Source organism: Dendrobates tinctorius, unplaced genomic scaffold (assembly GCF_039654945.1).
Source record: "Dendrobates tinctorius isolate UK_male_01 unplaced genomic scaffold, ASM3965494v1 ptg000134l, whole genome shotgun sequence".
NCBI classification, from domain to species: Eukaryota; Metazoa; Chordata; class Amphibia; order Anura; family Dendrobatidae; genus Dendrobates; species Dendrobates tinctorius.
Window position 1 is genome coordinate 11,582,200 of NW_027361802.1, and position 22,228 is coordinate 11,604,427.

General features: G+C 41.4%; 1 protein-coding gene across 1 annotated transcript in view; it reads right to left on the bottom strand.

The window, feature by feature from the left end:
• TRPM3 (transient receptor potential cation channel subfamily M member 3) overlaps positions 1–22,228 on the bottom strand; it is a 710,253-nt gene that overhangs the window by 194,114 nt on the left and 493,911 nt on the right. Inside the window, exons 16-17 of the mRNA XM_073543729.1 lie at positions 13,965–14,193; positions 10,963–11,130 (exon numbers count right to left, since the gene is read on the bottom strand). Of these exons, the coding sequence (XP_073399830.1) occupies positions 10,963–11,130; positions 13,965–14,193 (397 nt within the window). The remainder of the gene's footprint in view (positions 1–10,962; positions 11,131–13,964; positions 14,194–22,228) is intronic.

A 22,228-nucleotide genomic window follows, 5' to 3' on the forward strand; every position in this document is an offset into this window, starting at 1 on the left:
TGTTGTACCCTCAGACTGCAGGGCAGCTTGAACTTGTCTGGATGTTAGTCGAGGTTCTTTATCCAACATCCGCACAATCTTGCGTTGAAATCTCTTGTCAATTTTTCTTTTCCATCCACATTTAGGGAGGTTAGCCACAGTGCCATGGGCTTTAAACTTCTTGATGACACTGCGCACAGTAGACACAGGAACATTCAGGTCTTTGGAGATGGACTTGTAGCCTTGAGATTGCTCATGCTTCCTCACAATTTGGTTTCTCAAGTCCTCAGACAGTTCTTTGGTCTTCTTTCTTTTCTCCATGCTCAATGTGGTACACACAAGGACACAGGACAGAGGTTGAGTCAACTTTAATCCATGTCAACTGGCTGCAAGTGTGATTTAGTTATTGCCAACACCTGTTAGGTGCCACAGGTAAGTTACAGGTGCTGTTAATTACACAAATTAGAGAAGCATCACATGATTTTTCGAACAGTGCCAATACTTTTGTCCACCCTCTTTTTTATGTTTGGTGTGGAATTATATCCAATTTGGCTTTAGGACAATTCTTTTAGTGTTTTTCCATTTAGGACAAATTAAATGAAGATAATAATACCAAAGAATTTGTGTTTGCAATCATTTTCAGGAAGAAACAGAGTATTATCTGACAAAATTGTAGGGGTGTCAATACTTTTGGCCACAACTGTATGTTACTATATCATTGGTGCAACCTGTGCAGTGGCACAGGGGTACAAGAGGTAACAGAGACAATTTTCACCTCCAAACAAGGTGAAATTGTGCACTACGATAAACTATTGGCATCCAAAGGACCCATACATTATTCTTGCACAGGGGTCCTTTTCTGTTTGTATCCACCAGTGGGATATACGCAGACCGATAAAACCACTGTTTAAGCAAAGGACATTGAGTTAATAATGTACATCACATTGTCATGGGAATTTAAGTTTTTGTGCAGGTGCCCAAAGACAATAGACTTTTAATTGATGAAAATATGCAATATCTACTAAGACAGCTGTTTGATGGATAAAAGTATAGAAAAATTGTGATCTTAGTCCATCATCATCTGAAATGAAATTGGCTTTATTTGATTTGTTCATCAAAAATATCCTTTGTGAAATGAAAGGAAATAATTTTTGTCTACTATTTATGTTTAAATTAAAGAACATTCATGAGAAAAAAATGCTAATTTGTCAGGAAGTATTAGTTAACACACATAGCCAGGTTGAACAACTAAAATGACTAATATTGACTGAAGTGTATGGATTCATGAGTGCAATAACCATTCACCAAATTATTGTATTGTCAATAGTGGATCAACCATCAAACTACTTATATCTAATGTGGTTATCCACCTCTTTGTTTCATTGCAGCCATTTGGTAAATTCAAAAAACTTCATTTTTTTTCTCATTAATGTACACTCTGCACCCCATCTTGACCGAAAAAAACAGATATGTAGTAATTTTTGCAAATTTATTAAAAAGGAAAAACTGAAATACCACATTGAGTATTGAGTCCCTTTGCTCAGACACTCATATTTAAGTCACATGCTGTCCCTTTCCTTGTGATCCTCCTTGAGACGGTTCTACTCCTTCATTAGAATCCAGCTGTGTTTAATTAAACTGATAGGACTTGATTTGTAGAGGCACACCCCCATCTATATAAGACCTCACAGCTCACAGTGCATGTCAGCAGAGGCGTATCTAGGCTTTCTGGCACCTGGGGCAAGAATTCGGTTCGGCGCCCCCCCCCCCCGCCCAAGTACATATGCGACTTGAACCCTTAGCCATGTACCTGCGAGCTGCTCCTCCTAATGCTCTCAATGTTCAGTAAAAAACTGAGAGAAGCAGGAAGAGAAGCTCGTTGTCTCAGGACCATACCTATGAAAATCGCATATGAGTGAAGTGTCCATGTGATGACTACGGCAACCTGCAGAGCTGAATCCTGACATTGCAGCTTCTGAATTCTCACAACGAATGCACTGCACACTTTTAGGATTCTCCCTTGCCGATGTACAGTCATGTCAGCACAAGTGATTTATATACTTCTGGCCACATTCCGACTAGACGTGCCCGGCCTCGCTCCGTTCATTTTCATTGAGTGAGGCCACACATGTCTAGTCAGCATGTGACCGCATGTATGTAAATTACCGGCACGAGAGAATCCTAACAGCGTTCAGTGAGCACTGTGAGAATTCAGAAGTGTGCAGTCACATAGAATGACTGCAGACTCCGTACAAACCTGGACAACCCCTATAATGTTCCTAACAAATAAAAACATGAGAATTACTCAGTATCACAAATAACATTTACATCCAAGTACCTTATAGATTACGTCGTCTCTTCAGTCAGTCACCTTTTCTTCTAGACCCCATGATGAGTTTTCTCATCCACATCTCGTCTCTGTAGACGTCCATCTTCTCCGGTCTTCTGCAGCAAATCTCCATACGATGCCCTTAAAGATAGAAGTGTCATTATAATGCTCCTAAATAAAAATATCTGCAATATACTGTCTCCTCACACTATTCCCCTCTAGCATCCCACCTGTTCACTATACTGTCTCCTCATATATTTACCCACTCACTCTATCCCTGACTCCCCATACTGTGTCCATCCACATACATTAACCAATTCGCTACCCCTACCTGCCTGCACCAATCCCCCATACTGTTTCCTCATACATACTCTTTATTTTGTGTCCTCAAATCTCCCCACACATTAAATCCCCCCATCCCCAATCCCCCACACACATTAAGTACCCCATCCCCATTCCAAATCCCCCCCACACATTAAATAACCCCCATCCCCACTCCAAATCCCCCACACATTAACCCAATCCCCACTCATTAACCCCCATCAGCACTCCAAATCCCCCACCCCCACTCCAAATACCCCCACACATTAACCCCAACCCCACTCATTAACGCCCCCATACATTAACCCCCATCCCCATTCATTAACCCCCGCACACATTAACCCAATCCCCACTCATTAACCCCATCACCACTCCAAATCCCCCCACACATTAAATAACCATCTCCACTCCAAATACCCCCACACATTAACCCCCATCCCCACTCATTAACGCCCCCACACATTAACCCCCATCCCCACTCATTAACCCCCGCACACATTAACCCAATCCCCACTCATTAACCCTCATCACATTAAATAACACCCATCTCCACTCCAAATCCCCCCACACATTAACCCCATGGCATCCCCACTCATTAACCCCCACACACATTAACCCCCATCCCCACTCTAAATACCCCCACACATTAACCGCCATCCCCTCTACAAATCCCCCCCATCTCCACTCATTAACTCCCCCTCATCTCCCATCTTCGGTGGTTCTTCAGCTCCACAGAGGAGCACACTTACCACCAGCGTTTGCTTTGGGCGCCGGGTAGTGACGTCAGCAGCGTGATCACATGACCTGATCACGCTGCTGACGTCGCTCTGGCCCAGCGGTCAGAGCTTCAATTGTACTGGCGTCTGTATAGACGCCAGTACAATTGTTCCCTGGGAGTCGACACGCGCTCCTTCTCTGCGCCGCCTGTCAGCTTGACAGCTGACACAGAGAACCGCTGACTCCCAGGCCGGGGGGGGCGGCAGAACGCAGCCACCAAGGAGGACACTGAGGGCCGCTGCATTAGGCGGCCCGACTGCTCCCCCCTGCTGGCTGCGCCCGGGGCAACTGCCCCGGCTGCCCCCCCTTAGATATGCCCCTGCATGTCAGACCAAATGAGAATCATGAGGTCAAAGGAACTGGCGCTCAGAGACAGAATTGTGACAAGGCACAGTTCTGGCCAAGGTTACAAAAGAATTTCTGCCGTACTCAATGTTCCTAAGAGCACAGTGGCCTCCATAATCCTTAAATGGAAGAAGTTTGGGACCACCAGAAGTCTTCCTAGACCTGGCCGGCCAGCCAAACTGAGCAATGGTGGGAGAAGAGTCTTGGTGAGAGAGGTAAAGAAGAACCCCAAATTACTGTGGCTGAGCTCTACAGATGCAGTAGGGAGAAGTGGGAGAAAGTTCCATAAAGTCAACTATTACTGGAGCCCTCCACCAGTCGTGTCTTTTTGGCAGAGTGTCCCAACGAAAGCCTCTCCTCAGTGCAAAACATATGAAAGCCCACATAGAGTTTGCTTAAAAAACACATGAAGGACTCCCAGACTATGAGAAATAAGATTCTCTGATGTGATGAGACAAAGATAGAACTTTTTGGAGATAATGCTAAGCGGTATGTGTGGAAAAAACCAGACACTGCTCATCACCTGCCCAATACAATCCCAACAGTGAAACATGATGGTGGCAGCATCATGCTATGGGGGCATTTTTCAGCTGCAGGGACAGGATGACTGGTTGTAACTGAAGGAAACATGAATGAGGCCAAGTGCAGAGATATCCTGGATGAAAACCTCTTCCATAGTGCTCTGGACCTCAGACTTTGCCGAAGGTTCACCTTCCAACAAGACAATGAGCCTAAGCACACAGCTAAAATAACAAAGGAGTGGCTTCAGAACAATTCTGTGACCATTCTTGACTGACCCAGCCAGAGCCCTGACCTAAACGCAATTGAATGTCTCTAGAGAGACCTGAAAATGCCTGTCCACCAACGTTCAAGAAAGAATGGCAGAGGATCCCCAAATTTAGGTGTGAAAAACTTGTTGCATCATTCCCAAGAAGACTCATGGCTGTACTAGCTCAAAAGGGTGCTTCTACTCAATACTGAGCAAAGGGTCTGAATACTTATGACCATGTGATATTTCAGTTTTTCTTTTTTAATACATATGCAGAAATGTCTACATTTCTGTTTTTTCTCAGTCAAGATTGGGTGCAGAGTGTACATTAATGAGCAAAAAATGAACTTTTTTGAATTTACCAAATGGCTGCAATGAAAAAAAGAGTGAAAAAATTAAAGGGGTCTGAATACTTTCCATACCTACTGTACACTCTATTAGTTGGAGGACTTAGACTGTGACTGCGTATTACATAGCTTCAGGAAAAAAAGTAGTGACATTAGAACTCCCTCCATTGATACCAGCTGTCATATGTCCACACAATGAGATCCCTAGTGATCATCTCTATACGTACACTTGACTCACACATCAATAGTAAATGACAAATTCCCAATGGTTCTACGTAGTTTGTTCTTGAAAAAGTGCTCGAACTGCTTAAAAACAAAAATACGAAATTACTATCTGCGTCCTGGAACGGCATCCTCTCTACAGCAGCGCGGTCTACTTTGAAACGTCAATCTCCTTTCTCTTCTAAAAAATTCCAAGTTATGATCTCTTGCATACCTCTTGTATTGGTGCCCTGCTACTTACTAATTTGTGCTATGGTTTCAAATTAATATTTTGTGTAGTTGGCGTTAAAATTAAATAAGACTTATTTTACCTGCAATTACATGGGGTCATATACAGATATATATGTAATTCTAGCATTGGCCACCCCACCCCCCTGTAAACACTATTTGTACGGCTTCTCATAAAAAACGCACACAATATATACTTTTTCTTCTCTACAGTGATGATAAAGTGATTTAATCCTAAGGCCGATTTGATTTACTGTGTGAGCATTGGATTCGATCTGTCACGCCGCGTCCTAGTGTGTTTGTTTTCAGGACAACATTTCCTGCCTGTTTTGGTTTGTTGTTCCGTCGCCGATCAGTGCTGGATAATATTCATCATTACCTTGTAATTGAACACTTTCAGAGTAAACATTGATTTCATCGCCTTTTATCTTTTCAATTTTACACTGAATGAAATTCTGACAAGTATTATTCTACAGAAATGAGCTTTTCGTTCTGCTGAAAGGGGTCCATGCATTTCATTAATTTTAATTACTGCCTGACACATCTTTAGTTTTCCAGAATTTAAATTGTAAATCAGCCTGGCATTACTCTTCCAGCACTGTCCTGATTCCCACCTTATTTGCAGCTTTTAATTTTTAGATTTAGTTTCAGTGTCAGGTTGTTCAGTTTGGAATCAAGAGAAAAGCCTTAACAATGGCAGAAATCAATGAACTACAGAACTAAAGCTGTAAAATTACTGTACATGGTGTATAATAGTACATTGTATTCCATTTTACGGGTAAGTTCACACTAGGTGTCTTTGCAGCACTTTTTTTTTCTCCTTCACTCTTGTTAGAAAAGAAGCAGCGCCAAAAATGCATGTTTTGGTGCATTTATGCTGCGTTTTTCAGGATGCCAAATTTCAGCTTTGCTTCCACCAGAGAAGCATGAACACATGTCACCAATACAAGACATATGCTCATGAAAAAATACACATACAAATGTAACAGCTGAGGGAGGTGAATTGGTCTGGAACAATTTACCTAAGACACTGGCAGTGCTTTGAGTTTGTAGGACACTGTTTAACTTTCACTCTTTGGTCTGCCATTGAGCTGCTTAGGCATTGTTCAAACTCACACCTTGGTCAGCCACAGGCATTGTTCAATCTCACACCCTGGTCAGCCAATGTTTACTTGGTAGACATGACTAATTAAATTAAACTGTACTAATCCCAACTGCCATCTCAGGTGACCAAGACAAGATAGTAAACCTGGAAAACTCACATAAACAAATGGGTTTCATAAACGGCTGTACTTGTTTTTTTTCATTACCCGTTGCTTTCAATGTTTGAAATACTCTGAAAAAATGCTGAAAGAAGTGACATGCTCTGTCCTAAAATCCATGCAAAGCACAAAATGCTGATGACAAAAAAACAATGTGTGTGGATGAGTTTTATGAAATCTCATAGGCTTTGCTGGTACTGCAAAATGCAGCAGAAAATTATCATTAAAAACCGCATTAAAAAAATACCTAGTGTGAACTTAGCTTTACAGTCTAGAAAATATTTTGGCTTACATGACACCAAAGATATAAGCAGGTGTATACCAATATGTTGGCAATCATGTATCAGTTACATCAGGGCTATATACGAATGTACCATTAATAAAACTGGCACGTGGTGGGCAGAGGGCCATGTTATTGATTTTGCATTGATGTACAGAAGATTTATGTTGTGCCACTGGCTATATGTATTCTAAAGGTGTACCCGATATCAACAGATCATTAATATGATTGTTCATTGAGTCTCCTAAATGTGAATTTATCTGATTTGGTGTCAAACTTGAATCTGCCTAATCAAATTCTGCCATTAATGACTTCCTCCCTATTTCTGTTTTGCCATGTGACCCGTTGATTATACAAATCTATTTAGGATTTGGCATCATCAAAGGTAACAGAGCATTAGCATGCACAACAGATGTATACTTTGGTTATAAAAGAAAAGTATCTTGTTGTGCCAGAGTGTTCTTAACTCCTGAATGGATGCAAAACAAACTGGTCTACAGACCAGGTAAAATGCAGGGTCTGCAGTCTTTTTTTTTTATACAATTTGAGTGGGAATTAGAGATTAGCCAATTCTTGAAAGAGAACCTTCAGGACTTGTTAACTATGCTTTGGGGGTCAATTGTATGCCATGTCACTGAGGCAGCCAATCTCTGCTGTCACGAGCAATGGAAAGCAACAAGGGATCTCTGTGCCCAGCAGCACAGGAGCGGGGGTAAGTGCATAATATGAATATATTAGATTATGTTCTACTATTTGTAGCAATTTTGAAGTTTTCTTTAAAGTGCACCTGTCACCTGTTTTGGCTGCTATAAGATACGGCCATACAGCATTCTATAATGCTGTAGATAAGCCCCCGATCTGACTCGCAAGATAGGAAAAATAAGTTTTATTACACTCATCCGGGGGAGGTCCGATGCAGTCCGGTCCGATGGGTGTTGCAGGTCCGGGTTTGGTGCCTCTCATCTTCTTGCGATGCCGCCCTCATGCTTGCTTCACAAGCTCCCCGGGCAGATAAGTACGCCTGTGCAGTAGCGTGATGCTGGGGAGCAATTAAGAAGCAGGAGGGCAGGATCGCATGAAGATGGGACCCGGACCTGCGACACCCATCGGACCGCACCGCGCCGGACCGCCCCCCCGGTGAGTATAATAAAACTTATTTTTCTTATCTTTCAGGTCGGATGGAGGCTTATCTACAACATTAAAGAATGCTGCAGATAAGCCCAGAGAGGCGGTGGCCGCATCTTATAGCGGCCAAAACAGCTGACAGGTTTACTTTAATGATTGGAAAAACCACCTTCAGTTAGGATCAATCAAATGGTACAACATGGAAAAATGCGCATTGTTATACACCATAAATTACAAACATGTAGCTCTCTCTGGCGCCTATGTATATGGGCAAGTATTACTCTAATTTAGCAAAGTACTGTATGGGTCTCTTTGGGCACTGTTTGAAAGTGCAGTATGTGTAGTTTATTGGGTGCAATATAGGCACAGTATAGGACTGCAAACACACAATTTGGTTCTTTGTAAGTAGAATATTGTACTCTTATGTCCAGTATATGGCTGTGTGCAGGCATAGAATCGCACTGTCCTATGTAAACAAACTATGGAACTTTTAAGGCACAGTACAGTGGTCCCTGGCAACTGTTTTGCATAATATAGTACTATATGGACAACAACAATTTTAATGTGCGGGTATTGTTGTGATCACAATTAAATAAATATTTTCAATTTGTCTGGAGCAGCTCAGAGCTATGCTGCTCTTTACTTCTTAGTTTCTGGCAGGGTAGGCAGAGCTGTAGTATTAGTAGAATTATAAAGCTAAGCATAAGTTCTGTTGTAACACATTCAGCTATCAGTGATTTGTTCTGAAATGTACACTGCGATCACTGTATTTATGGTACATATAGAGATAACAGGGCATTTGAACAAGCACAAAGCTCAGGACAGTGAGAGCTGTGATTAAGAGAATTGCTCTTGGAGAAGCTAGTGCCATAGATTGATGATTTTGCAAGTAGAGATGAACAAACCCAAACAGTAAAGCTCGGCGTCCGTACCGAATGCCTACTGTTTGGGCACGGACACTGAACACGGACTTCACCAGGAAGTTCATGTTACTGTTTGGGTTCGGCTCCCCAAACACCGGGTAATTGTCATGCTGTCATATGTCTGACAGCTCCACAAACACTGCTTCTGATCGGCGTTAAAATCATTACCGCCAGTCAGACGGCTGTAGTTCCCACGATGTCAAATGACAGCGTGAGCCCGCAGCTGTGATCGGAGGTAAAAAGTTTACCTCTGGTTACTGGCGTTAGTTGATGGGACTACTGCTTCCATTTCCCTATAACAGCGAGAGCAAGCAGCTGATGGGAGTATTCATCAGCCGATGACTGCGCTTTTAATAAAAAAATAACAGTGTGGGTTCCCCTGTATTTTTCATAAACAGCCAGACAAAACTGACAGCTGGGGGTTGCAACCCTCACCTGTCAGCATTAGCAAGGCTGGTTATCAAGAATACAGGGGTGCCCACGCTGTTTTTTTTTTAAATTATTTAAATAAATAATTAAAAATACAATTTGGAATCCTCCCCATTTTTGACAACCAGCCTTGCTAAAGCAGACAGCCAGGGGCTGGTATTCTCAGGCTGGTAAGGGGCCTGAAGATTAAAAAACCTGCTGGACCCGAGCACCCAGGCGTCCGCCCATCTCTATTTGCAAGATTTATAATATCAGCTTGACAGGAGCTAAGAGGGAGAGGGAGGGATATAAGCAATTAACTGATGTATAGAAATCTGTGGGCGCAAGAGAGGTGGCTGGTATGCTTGGAATAAATCAGTCTCTTGGAATATTACTACTGCACACACTTAGCCAGGGTCTGGGCAGAGACTAGTGTTGGGGCTCCATGGGAAACAGCTGTGCACTGTGAAAGATAAAAGCTCTCATTGCATCAGAATGACAGCAGATAGAAAAAGCAAGTCAGTTGCAAACTTGCTTATTTTAATGCTGTCTAATTAACGTAATCTAATAACTCGAGAACTCCCAATGAAGTTTGCTTTAGTGTATGAAGTTAGGTAATTATCCTAAAAAACTTATTTTAAGTGTTCATTCACAGTAAAGTATTTTTCAGCAGACATTTACCAATGCCAGGGTTTCATGTATGTGACAACTGTTAATATCTCGGTATATGCTGATGCTCCGATCAAGCTTTCTATAAAATATCATATCCTATTTTGCAAAAGTAATAATATAATATAATCTAGTTCTCATATGATGAAAGATGGGAAAGATAAGGATGTGTAATGAATATTAATATCACCAGAACACTGAGGACGGGAGTGAAGGAATGATACAAGGAATTAAGGCAGTTATCCATCCTGCTCACCCTCTGATAATGACCTTGATCCAAGTACTTACAGCATCTAATTTTGTCTTGAAGTCCACCATTCTTCCTTGAATTGTTTCCTCAGGTGTGCGATTCCACACCCTCACCACTCCCTGCATAAAAAAGGTGTGTTTTAAACTACCCGTCCCTTCAAGTGATACTTTATATCCTTCATGTAGATCTTGAAATAATGTAAATACCTTGACTTACATAAAAATGTATTTTTCCCTAGAGGAAATGTTGACCAAAAGGGGTTACTTAAAGCTTAGACCAGGGGTATGATCGTCCATAGGAAAAGCATACAAAATGTATAAAAATTGGTGGTCGGGAAACAGTAGAACGTTTACAAACCATTTCTCCTGGTAAATTATTCCATTATAAAAAAGGGGAAAATATATAATTCCATTTTAAAATTTCTTGAATGTTATAAAACGCATTTTCAATGCATGAAGGGGAATGGATTCAAGACACAGACAGTAAAGGATTCATCATTAGACACATACAAGACAATTTGCTCTGAAAAGGGATTCAGTAGACTCCAGCGAACTTAAGGAGAGACGTGAAGGACTGAGCAGGATGGGTAAATGTGGATGAGATGGGACATGGAGGTAATATGGCAGAATATATGATAAATAGCAAACTTTATCTTGAATACCATTATATTAAATGTCTAGGAAAGATGAACTCTAAAGATGCGCTTGCTTTTATTGTCGATTTCATACCGTTAGTTCCATGTCGTCATCTTCTTTGTCTTTCACGGTCTTGTCTGGCTCTTCGACTTCTTTCTCCTGAAGATCTATTTCATTTGCCTGGGACATGTATGGCATCTCATCTTTGTTTTTAAACTCTAGACTAAGAATTGAAGGAGGCAGTAGAATTCCTAAAATCACCTAAATGAAGAAGCATGAAAAAAAACAATAAAAAGAAAGATACATTGAACAAGTTTCTACAGTAGTAAACCTTTCATGTTATAAGAGGTGGCCAGTTTATCTTTTTTAATACTTGTGTTGGGGCAAGATCTTGCATCACTTATTAATATATAGGATCTATTTGATCAGACCTGTCCATCAGGATCCTCAAAAGAAAATCTCACATGGGAAAACTACTGTTTAGGGATGAGCGGACTCGTGGAAGTTCGGGTTTGTTGGGTTCGTCTGAAATTTAGTCCAAAGTTTGGTTCGAGTACCAGAACTGGACATGAACCTGGAAATTAATGTGGACCCGAACGTTGGGTGCACTCATCTCTAATGCTTTTCTCCTTGAGGAGGCTGATAGACAGGTCTTATTCACATGCTCCTCCAGCAGCAGCTATTGAATGGACTGGAGAGCTGTGCAGTCTGTGAGGAAACACAAACAGGAGCAGGAGGAGAACCTGTCATACCTGTATAATAGTAAGTGCTGCAAAATCATGTCCCCAACATATCTGGTAAAATAATGATAATGTGGCTAATTCCCTTAGCCCATTCTGCAGCCAGCAATAATCAGCGTAGTTAAATGGTTATAGGAGGCAAATGGTGCAAAATGTTTAATGAAACTCAATAGCAAAAAAGATCTTTAGCCCCAAATACATGCATTTAAGTAAGAACATTATTTTCCACAAAAGTGAACAATCACTTTAACTAACTGGCACAAAATCATCATATCCTTAACACATTTGTTAAAATAAATATAAAGTAGACATCCCCTTTAAGGTATTAAGTAGCAAGCTTTGCTCGGCAATAATATTCCAAAGACGAATGAAAAAATGAAAATTTTATTGATCTGCAGGTTTCTTCATGATTAAAGGGGAGGATTCACAAGTCTTCAGATGCACAGAGTGACTGCAGACATGTCATTCTAGACCAGACAACCCCTTTAAGCATGGATATAAATCCAGGTAGTGCAGTGATTGGGCCATGATACCAGAGGATAGCCAACTGCCTCTTTGTCACATAAGAAAACAACAGAACTGTAACGGATTCATCTAACTCAAAATATTCAGCTAGTGAGCCAATAAGGAAAGATACAAATTGTGCAATTGTGAAGAATGTAGTAACCTATGGCAATCCTAGCACCACGTATACATGCATACAGCTGACAGGACCGGCAATAGCATTGTTAGTGTTTATCATTTATCACTGTAGACCAAGACAGCACCGAAACGGATACATGGAGTAGTAAGACAAAAGGGGAGCTATTTATTCTTTTGTAGTTAGAGGCAAATCAAAGACCTCTTTTTAGGGAATCTGTCACCAGGTTTTTACCACCTAATCCAAGAGACCCTGATTCCAGTGATATATCAGTTACTGGGTTGCTTGCTGCCACTTTAAAAAAAATTACTGTTTTATCAGCAGGAGAATATCACTAGAGGACTAGAAATCTGGGTGCCATGGCATCCTCCATATTATGAGCTCTGTATAACCCCATTCCACCACTAATTGGCAGCTTTCTGCCTATGCACAGTGTACACAGACAGCTGCCAATCAGTGGTGTGGGCGGGATTATACAGAGCTCAGCACTTAGAGAAGTGCTAGATGTGCAATAGAGAAAACAGTAATTTTATCAAAACTGCAGCAATCAGCCCAGTAAATGGCACATCGCTGGAATCAGGATCTCAGCCTCTACATCATGCTGCTCTCAGTGTATCAAAAACCTGGTGACAAATTCTGTTTAAGGCAACCATGAAAGACTACAGTAAAATGGCCTTCTGGAGGGGAGGTCCCTTCTTATGAGATGTATATGATGAAACTGCTGCTCTTCTCATGATCAAGCAGCCGTCATCTCTAAGATCTTGCTCACCACTAGTTACCTTTACTTGCTTCTTTACTTCTGCGAAAGACAATCCTTATTATCTGAATCCCTCTTCTACCACTTTGGTTCTCTCTCTGTTATGCAGTAATTACCACAAGAACCAACCACCCCATTCTATGCTTAGTTGGTTACCCATAACAGAGCCCAACCAAAGCGCAGGTGCCCCGACGCGCGTTTCACTGTGTTTTCCTCGGGGGCAGTGGGTAAGCATAGAATGGGGTGATTATTGTGTTAATGATTGAATCTATATGCTGTTCTGCACCTGCGGAATACTATTTAGTGGGCACATTATGTGGGTCCTTATATGATTAATCAGAATTATATGTAAGGCATTGATATCTTTGCATTGCACCTATTACCTATGCTGACATGTTTTGTTGCATAATGATATATTATTGATTTTCAGTGGTTGCACTATGCACGTTAACTACTTTTTGTCTGCTATTCAGCAACTATATATTTGACATGTCTGCTTCCATTTCTAAATTGCGGCCTCCATTGCTTGTATGGTTACATTGCTGCCCGCCTGTTCTTGAGTACGTTTAACTATTACTATTATTTTGTATTGTTATCTGTATTTATGTAATTTCAAATAAAGACAATTTGTATTTTTTTACTTACCGTATATTTGTATTTAAGTAATTTTTTAAATTTTTTTTTTTAACTTTTTTGATTTAAAAAGCTTTCTGAGATTTTCTTCATGTGTTCTCTCCCATTAATAGCTATACAACTTTATGTAATAACACAAAGAGACTACCAAATACAAAATTCTAAGACAAATCTAGAATTGTTTCCTTATGGGGAATACATGTACAGATGTGTTGTGTTTTTTACCTTTCCTTGTCCTATAAAGGAATAACTCTACTGTATGAGAGCTGTCAAGTACATGAATGTTTTTAAAGTTAAGCACACTTTGTTGCATAAGGAATCGAACCTTAAGACCAGAATTCTTACGCATCCGGAGTCTGCCCATCCACATGTCTGTGAGAAGCATTTGGCTGCATGTGTGTGCAATGAAGTCCCGATGCTTGGCTGCCACTGCAAGCTGCAGGCAGGTGGCATTGCTCCAATTCTTCAGCTCGTAGGTCAGCAGTTTCATTGCCAGCTGCTCGTCTTGCTTGTATGACTGGTCCAATAACTCCACCGCCAGCTGCCCAAACTCCCTGAAACATAATGGTCTGCTTTACTAATTACAGCTAATCACAGAAGGCCTTTTGTTACAGAGCCAGATGTACAGGGTGCAAAGAAAACAGATTAGAAGCTGGTACAACAGAATAAATACGGCCAGGATAACCGTATAGCCAAAACAGTAAATATCATAAATATTAATATACCTGAAGGCATACAATGCCATGAAAGTATTTGCCCCTTGAATATTTATGCACTTCTCATAAATATTTCAGATCCTCAAACAAAATGTAATAGAAGGCAAAGATAGCCTATAAACAGGAAATACTAATTCCCGATGACAAATACTTTCTCACAGCACGCTATAGCCTGATCAACCAGTAATGAAGACTGTGGTCATAGAAAACATGAAGACCACTGTCAACTAGTGATGAGTGAACGTGCTCTGATAAGATGTCATCTGAGCATGCTCGGGTGTTATCCAAGCATTGCGGGGGCTCGGATAATATGTCCGAGTCCCCACGGCTGCATGATTCGTGGCTGTTAGACAACCATAACACATGTGGGGATTGGCTGTTTGTAAGGAATCCCCACATGTGTTGCAGTTGTCTAACAGCCGCGGGGACTCGAACATATTATCCGAGCACTCCCAATATACTCGTACAACACCCAAGCCTGCTCAGATATCACCTTATCCGGGCACGATCGCTAATCACTACTGTCAACTCAAACACTAGATGGAATAATAGAAGTGTTGTTATCAACATACGTATAATTTAGTGTAAACATTTAATGTGTCGGCCCAACACATTATGGGGCATCTCAAACCATATCAGGTCCCCACATTGTACAGTATATCATGTGCAACTTCCCTGGCATGCACCATCATTCTCCATTATGATAAAAAAACAGATTTATGGGAACAGTCACAACTCAGGGGAAGGGGCAGAGTATTTTTTGATTTGCCTTATAGATCATCAGTTTTGACAGCACATCACACACAGGAGGCATATCTAAAGAAGAATAAAATGCTGTCTGCAGAACCTGCAAGGCACAAATCAGATTATCTAAAGCTGAAAATGAATTGAGGCTTGCAAGAGATGTCAAAAGCAATAATAAAGGATTTTGGGGATATGTCAAAAGTAAAAGAAAAGTCAAAGATGCTATAGAATTTTTACAGAATGAAAATGATGAAATGGTAAGACAGGATGTTGAGAAGGCTGAACTTTTAAATTCCTATTTTGCATCTGTTTTCTCTCAGAAAGGAAATGTAACATCAACTGTTATTCACTGTCCTATTAAGGGAATAGAAGAATCCAGGATATCTATAAACAGAAAGATAGTGAGGAAACACTTAGCTAACCTAAATGTATTCAAGTCTCCAGGTCCAGATGAATTACACCCCAGAGTACTGAAGGAGATAGCAGAAGAAATTTTTGAACCCCTCTCCATAATCTTTGAAAATTCTTGGAGAACAGGAGAAGTGCCAGAAGACTGGAGAAGAGCAAATGTTGTTCCTATCTTCAAAAAGGGGAAGAAGGTGGACCCAGGCAACTATAGGCCGGTGAGTCTGACTTCTATACCAGGAAAGATCTTTGAACAAATTATTAAACAACATGTATGTCAATACCTGGATAAGAATGAAGTGATTAAACAGAGTCAGCATGGGTTTGTAACTAATAAGTCATGTCAGACTAATTTAATTTCCTTCTATGATGGTATTACTGATTGGGTGGATCAAGGAAATGCTGTAGATATAGTATATCTTGACTTCAGCAAAGCATTTGACAAAGTCTCTCATACAATCCTTATTGAAAAAATGACTAAGTATGGAATGGACAAGGCAACTGTTAGGTGGATTCATAACTGGCTTAGTGATCGGACCCAAAGAGTGGTCGTAAATGGCTGCACATCCAGTTGGAAGAATGTCTCAAGTGGGGTACCACAGGGCTCTGTCCTGGGCCCTGTATTGTTCAACATCTTTATCAACGATTTAGATGAAGGAATTGAGGGTAAACTGATTAAATTTGCTGATGACACAAAGCTAGGAGGGATAGCTAATACTAGAGAAGAGAGAGAGAGGATTCAAAAAGATTTAAATAAACTGGAGAAGTGGGCAGCAACTAACAGAATGGTTTTTAACAGGGAGAAATGCAAAGTACTATATCTGGGCAATAAAAATGAAAAAAGCATATATAGAATGGGAGGAATAGGGCTAAGTGACAGCACATGTGAAAAAGACTTGGGTATACTAATAGATCACAGACTGAATATGAGTCAACAGTGTGATGCAGCAGCAAAAAAGGCAAATGCAATTCTAGGATGTATTAACAGAAGCATACAGTCTAGATCACGTGAAGTAATTATTTCCCTCTACTCCTCTTTGGTCAGACCTCATCTGGAATATTGTGTCCAATTTTGGGCACCACATTTTAAAAAAGACATCAACAAACTGGAGCAAGTTCAGAAAAGAGCGACCAGAATGGTGACCGGTCTGCAAACCCTGTCTTATGAGGAAAGGTTGCAGGATTTGGGAATGTTTAGTTTGCAAAAGAGAAGACTGAGAGGAGACTTAATAGCTGTCTACAAATATCTAAAGGGCTGTCACATTGTAGAAGGATCAACTTTATTCTCATTTGCACAAGGAAAGACTAGAAGCAATGGGATGAAGCTGAATGGGAGGAGACACAGATTAGATATTAGAAAAAACTTTTTGACAGTTAGAGTGATCAATGAGTGGAACAGGCTGCCACGAGAAGTGGTGAGTTCTCCTTCAATGGAAGTCTTCAAACAGAGGCTGGACAGACATCTAACTGGGATGATTTAGCGAATCCTGCTTTGAGCAGGGGGTTGGACCAGATGGCCCAGGAGGTCCCTTCCAACTCTACGATTCTATGATTCTATGATTCATCCTGTGTAAACATGTCCTATGCTGTCGAGAACATTGGCAGCCTATTTGCACTCAACAATGTACTACAGGTTGCTCTGTGAGCATCTGAAGCATATATGTCTACCAGATTCATCTAGACTGGCTTTCCTGCTGGAGTTAGAGGCACCTGATTTATTCAGAGGTGCAAGCCTCGGAGTGTCTGACAAGTGGCGCGCAGTAGGGGACAGCACATTGTGACCATGACCATATATTTTTAGTCAGAGGTTATACTTTCTCTTCCACAGCAACAAGCAAGTGAGGGCCACAATTTCCCTGCAATAATGTACACAATGGCCATTTATACAATTAGTGTGGGTTGAAGAATGAACCCCAGTATTTGTTAATTCCTCAAATGGTTGTACTCATATTATTTAATTACTTTAGTTAGCATGAAAATAATCAAGTTTTCAATATAGTTGCTTTTTCTATGCACTGTGAGAGTTTTAATCTTATATAGTGTACAGTTTATTGTCAAGGAGATCGACCATCAAAGGCCTGTTCGAGTGTGGGCCATTCCAGGCTGAGGAGTTAACTCATGAGATCCCTGTCAGCCCATTGATTTCTCTACACCAGTTGGCTGCTCACTTCCTTTCAGCTCCTGAGTTGCTTTTATCAGTCCTGCAAAATCGCTGGCAGCATACTCATTTTCCAGAGTAGTTTTCCTAATCACTGCTGGTTTGTTCAAAGGTACTGTTTTGTCTATATGCAAATATAGTAATTAGAGTGTAGACTCTAGAAGAAATGCAGTGATCAACCATTAAAGTGACAAGGTTGCATTAGCTCCTTTGAAAGGAACTTACTAGAATGGCCACTAAGGTATGGCGAAGATCCCTGAGCCACCCTAACAATGTCCTCCCATAACTTTGAATCCCGCTCATGCTTGTGAACACTAGTGCATGCACAGTGGATTTTTGCCTACAAGTCAAAGACTTGTGGTTACACTGCACATGCCCCATAAGTCTGTCAGGCGCACGTTTTCCCTGCTTTCATTCCGTCTGGGGGGCACTGAAAATTTTGAAATGGATGGAAAAAGTGTGGAATGGAAGGAGAACAGCATGGGGAAGACCCCTGGAAGCATCTCTGACTCCCAGATTGCTGCTGAGAACAATGGTGTAACAACTCCTCTTTAAGGACTGACAATAAAACATTTAAAATCAAAGAGAACTTGGAGTTTATAGGAAAAAATGTTAAGAAACATTTTTCCTGTATAATGATTTATATATATGAAATTTAAAAGGATTTTAAAAAAATAATTTAAGCCAACCAAAATTTAATTTTTTATTAAAAAATGGGAAATGTCAGTATAATTTATGAGGGAAGCAAGAAATGCTAAAAATTAGGGACTCAGATAAATCTTGTGTTAGACGTAAAGACTGGCCTGTCACCTAAACATACTTATCTAACTATCCCTGTTTTGCCCATACAAAATTTTCTTTAATACCAGGACACTCATATCATCTGTTAACATCCTACATGCACTTAATATCCCTCTGTATCCGTACACTAAATGGTGACCGGTTTTTGAAGCATTACGTGATCACCCAATTTATTTTATTGATGGCTGGGCCGTACAATACAAGCAATTGTTACCATACACCTTTTGTGTCTTCCCTATTTCCTCATACATTGTAAGCTTGTGAGCAGGGCCCTCACTCCTCTTGGTATCTGTTGATTTATGTGATTATTGCTATTCTGTAATGTATTTTATTGTATGTACAAGTCCCCGCTAAAATGTATAGTGCTGCGGAATATGTTGGTGCTATAGAAATGAAATTATTATTATTATAAAGGAGGACCTTATACACATTTTATTTAAATTGTCATGTAGTGGTACTCCTAGACTCATAAAGGATTTGCACCCTTGAAGGCACTAACTGTAGGGACTCATTCACATATTTTAAACAAAGAGTAGTTGTGGTACTTCTATACTCATAAAAGCTCTATACATGGTGCAAAGACTGCCTAAAATTACAAGCAGGGTCATCCATACACCCTTCAAGGCACCAACTGGAGTGCCTTGTAAAAAAATTAAGAAAGTGTAGTTGTGGCACTTCTACACTCATAAAAGCTTTGCACAGGAAACAATTATAAGGAGAATCATACAGTCATTCATAGGGCGGCATGGTGGCTAAGTGGTTAGCACTGCAGCCTTTGCAGTGCTGGGGTCCTGTGTTCAAATCCCACCAGTGACAACATCTGCAAGGAGTTGGTATGTTCTCCCCGTGTTTGTGTGGTTTTCCTCCGGGTACTCCGGTCTCCTCCCACATTCCAAAGACATACTGATAGGGAATTTAGATTGTGTAAAGCGCTGTGGAATTAATGGCACTGTATAAATGAGTAAAATAAATAGACCATTGAAGGTAACAACTGCTGGGGCTCATTCAAACGCTCTTTTCTGGCCAAGATGAATGTAACATGTGGGTCATGGGAATGGCAGCAGTACATAATGTCTGCCTTATGTGCCATGGTTCCTAGAGCACTTCCCTGTCTCCAACATGATGACTACTCTCCATCTCTTCCTCCTCATTCACCTCCTCAGCTCATCCATGTAGGAGAAACAGAGCGAAGCTTGTGTGGGTACTAGCCTCTGTGGCGCTATCAGCCAGCTCCTGTTTCTCCTCTTCCACCTCAGCCTCCACCTCCCCATTGTTATCCAATCCGCACTAAGCAGATATGATGAGGCTGGGTTGGAGAGTATCTCCTTATCTCGTGTCTTCCTCCATCTCCACCTGGTACACATACCAAACTTCATATTTAATTGTCAGTATCAACTCTTTTTTGTTGCGCTGATGATCCGCCATCGCTGCTCACCATCTTTGTGGAGTCCTCAAAGTCTTAGAGAACCACACAAATGTGAGACATCCATGTCCACTCTTCAGTTGTTATGTGCGGAGGCTGACCAGAATATCGACAGGCATGTTGGAGCTGGTATTGTACAACTGGCCTCTTCTGCTCACAAAGCCTTGCCAGCATGTGCAGTGTGCAGTTCCAGTGCATGGTGATGTCATACACCAGTTGGTGAGCTGGCACTTTCATGTGCTGCTGCATCACTGCCAGAGAGGTGGCAGCAGTAGTTGACTTGTGGAAATGGGCGCTGACTTGGCATACCTTAACCAGACACTGGCAAATCTTGGTATGTTTTCAGAAACCGCTGAACTACTAATTTGGGCACGTTGGTCAAGAATGGTACATGTATGAGCTTGCCAAGCTTCACAGCTGCTACCAGGTTACGACCATTATCACACTCCCTCGGGAGTCTCGCAGGATTCTGCCATCTTTGTCACCTTGTCGACCACTAAGCACGTTACACTGTTTGGATTGCTAATTCAATGATCACTAACTAAATGCAGAAAAAAATTTCAATGCTTTTTTTGAATGTTATACACCACCAAAATTTTACAAAAAACATGTAATACTCTATGGATTACTAATTCAATCATCTCTCAGGGCTTGCGTCACATTTTTATGTCATGTGAGCCCTGCAGTCAATCTGTACTGGCTTAACTGACCCTACTTTCACACAAATCAAACTTCAAGATTAATAGGCGGCCAGCCCCACCTCTGAATTCCTCTAGATGTCTGATTCATAAAAAGGCGGTGTAAGGCTGCGCTTACTGAGTGTGTAGGGGGACACTCACTTGGCAACAGGATAAAGGCACATGGGCACGTTTTCCTCACAAAACAGTCTATTTGGTTTATTTAAACATCATAAACAACACCGTAGGCCATGTTGCGCATCACAGACCTAACACATAGTCCATAGCACTTTATAGTATACGGCTTTAACTCGCAATCACTAAACACGCCAGACTTCTCTCCAGTTACCTTGGGCGACTGCACACCGAACAGTTCATTATATATATCAACAGAACATAATAACCACCGACAGTCTGTTCCAATGGCAGATACTTCTCTGCCGTTATAACCCCCTTGCTGGAGTTACCTTCCTGAAGCTCCTACTCCACACACTGACCTCCTGTCAGTCCTCTCTCCTGGGGAAGCTGTCTTACTGGGATCACCATCCTTGTGACCAGGGCACTCCCAACAGTCCAGACCCTCAGAAGAATGGTAGCTCCCCGACGCAGTGCCGTCACGGACTTTGCACATACGGCCTCTCCATGTGCTCTTCAGGAAATCCACTCCTTGGACCTTCCAACACACAGGCCTTCCTGTCTCACAGGACCTTAGGACACAGACCACCAAGGGACATACACTCTGACCATGTGACCCAAACCATGGTCCCATTATGTAGCTGTATCCAACTCCACAAGTGGGCGGTGTATGTGTGGTTAGTCCCGCCCAGCTCTCCAACTAACCCTGCAAGCCTCCCCCGCAAGCAAACAAGCAAAAACAAAGCTTGTTGGACTACACGTCCCAGAGCAACATTACTGGCTTACAGTGCAGAGAATCTCCTCTGCGACACATACTGGCCATTCACAATAACGCCGGTCACTGTCTCACTATCACCATTACGCCTCCATGCATCTCCTGAGGAGCACATACAGTGCCCCCTAGCAGTAACAGGGGTCACTGCCTCACAGCATCGAGTGAAGCCTGCACTGATTGGCTATTGGGTTCGCATGAATTAACAATGTGACGTGAGCTCCTGGAAAGCGAATGTCATCATCTCTGGAATGGCACCAGACGTGAGTATAAGAGTTATTATCTTACTTGAGACAAACATGCTGATTGAGAAAAGGATTACCCAGTAGTGGACAACCCCTTTAACAGTATCTAGTCTTTAGTTTTAGTGTTAATCCACTAAGCACTATGCAGCCTGTATTATAGTAACTATATATCAGCAAATACAGAGCACTTAAATTTGAGCTGACTTTGTCATGCTAATGTAAGAGGTTGTAGGTTTTACCCCTTTAAGCCCCCCATGTTGTTACTATACATGTATGTATATATATATTATACTGTTGTTGCATAATATCGTGTATATTTTATGTTGCTGTATTACCAGTGTATAATATGCTGTTTTGCTGCTGCACCATGTATATGATAGGGACAGTGCAGTCTGTGTTCTGACCACTGAATGGGGTCACTGAGTCCACTACATGGTAGATATAACTGCAGAACATATAAGAGTTAACTGTAGGAGGGGATAGCTGGGGAATAAGCCAGGAAGGTTTTCCTGT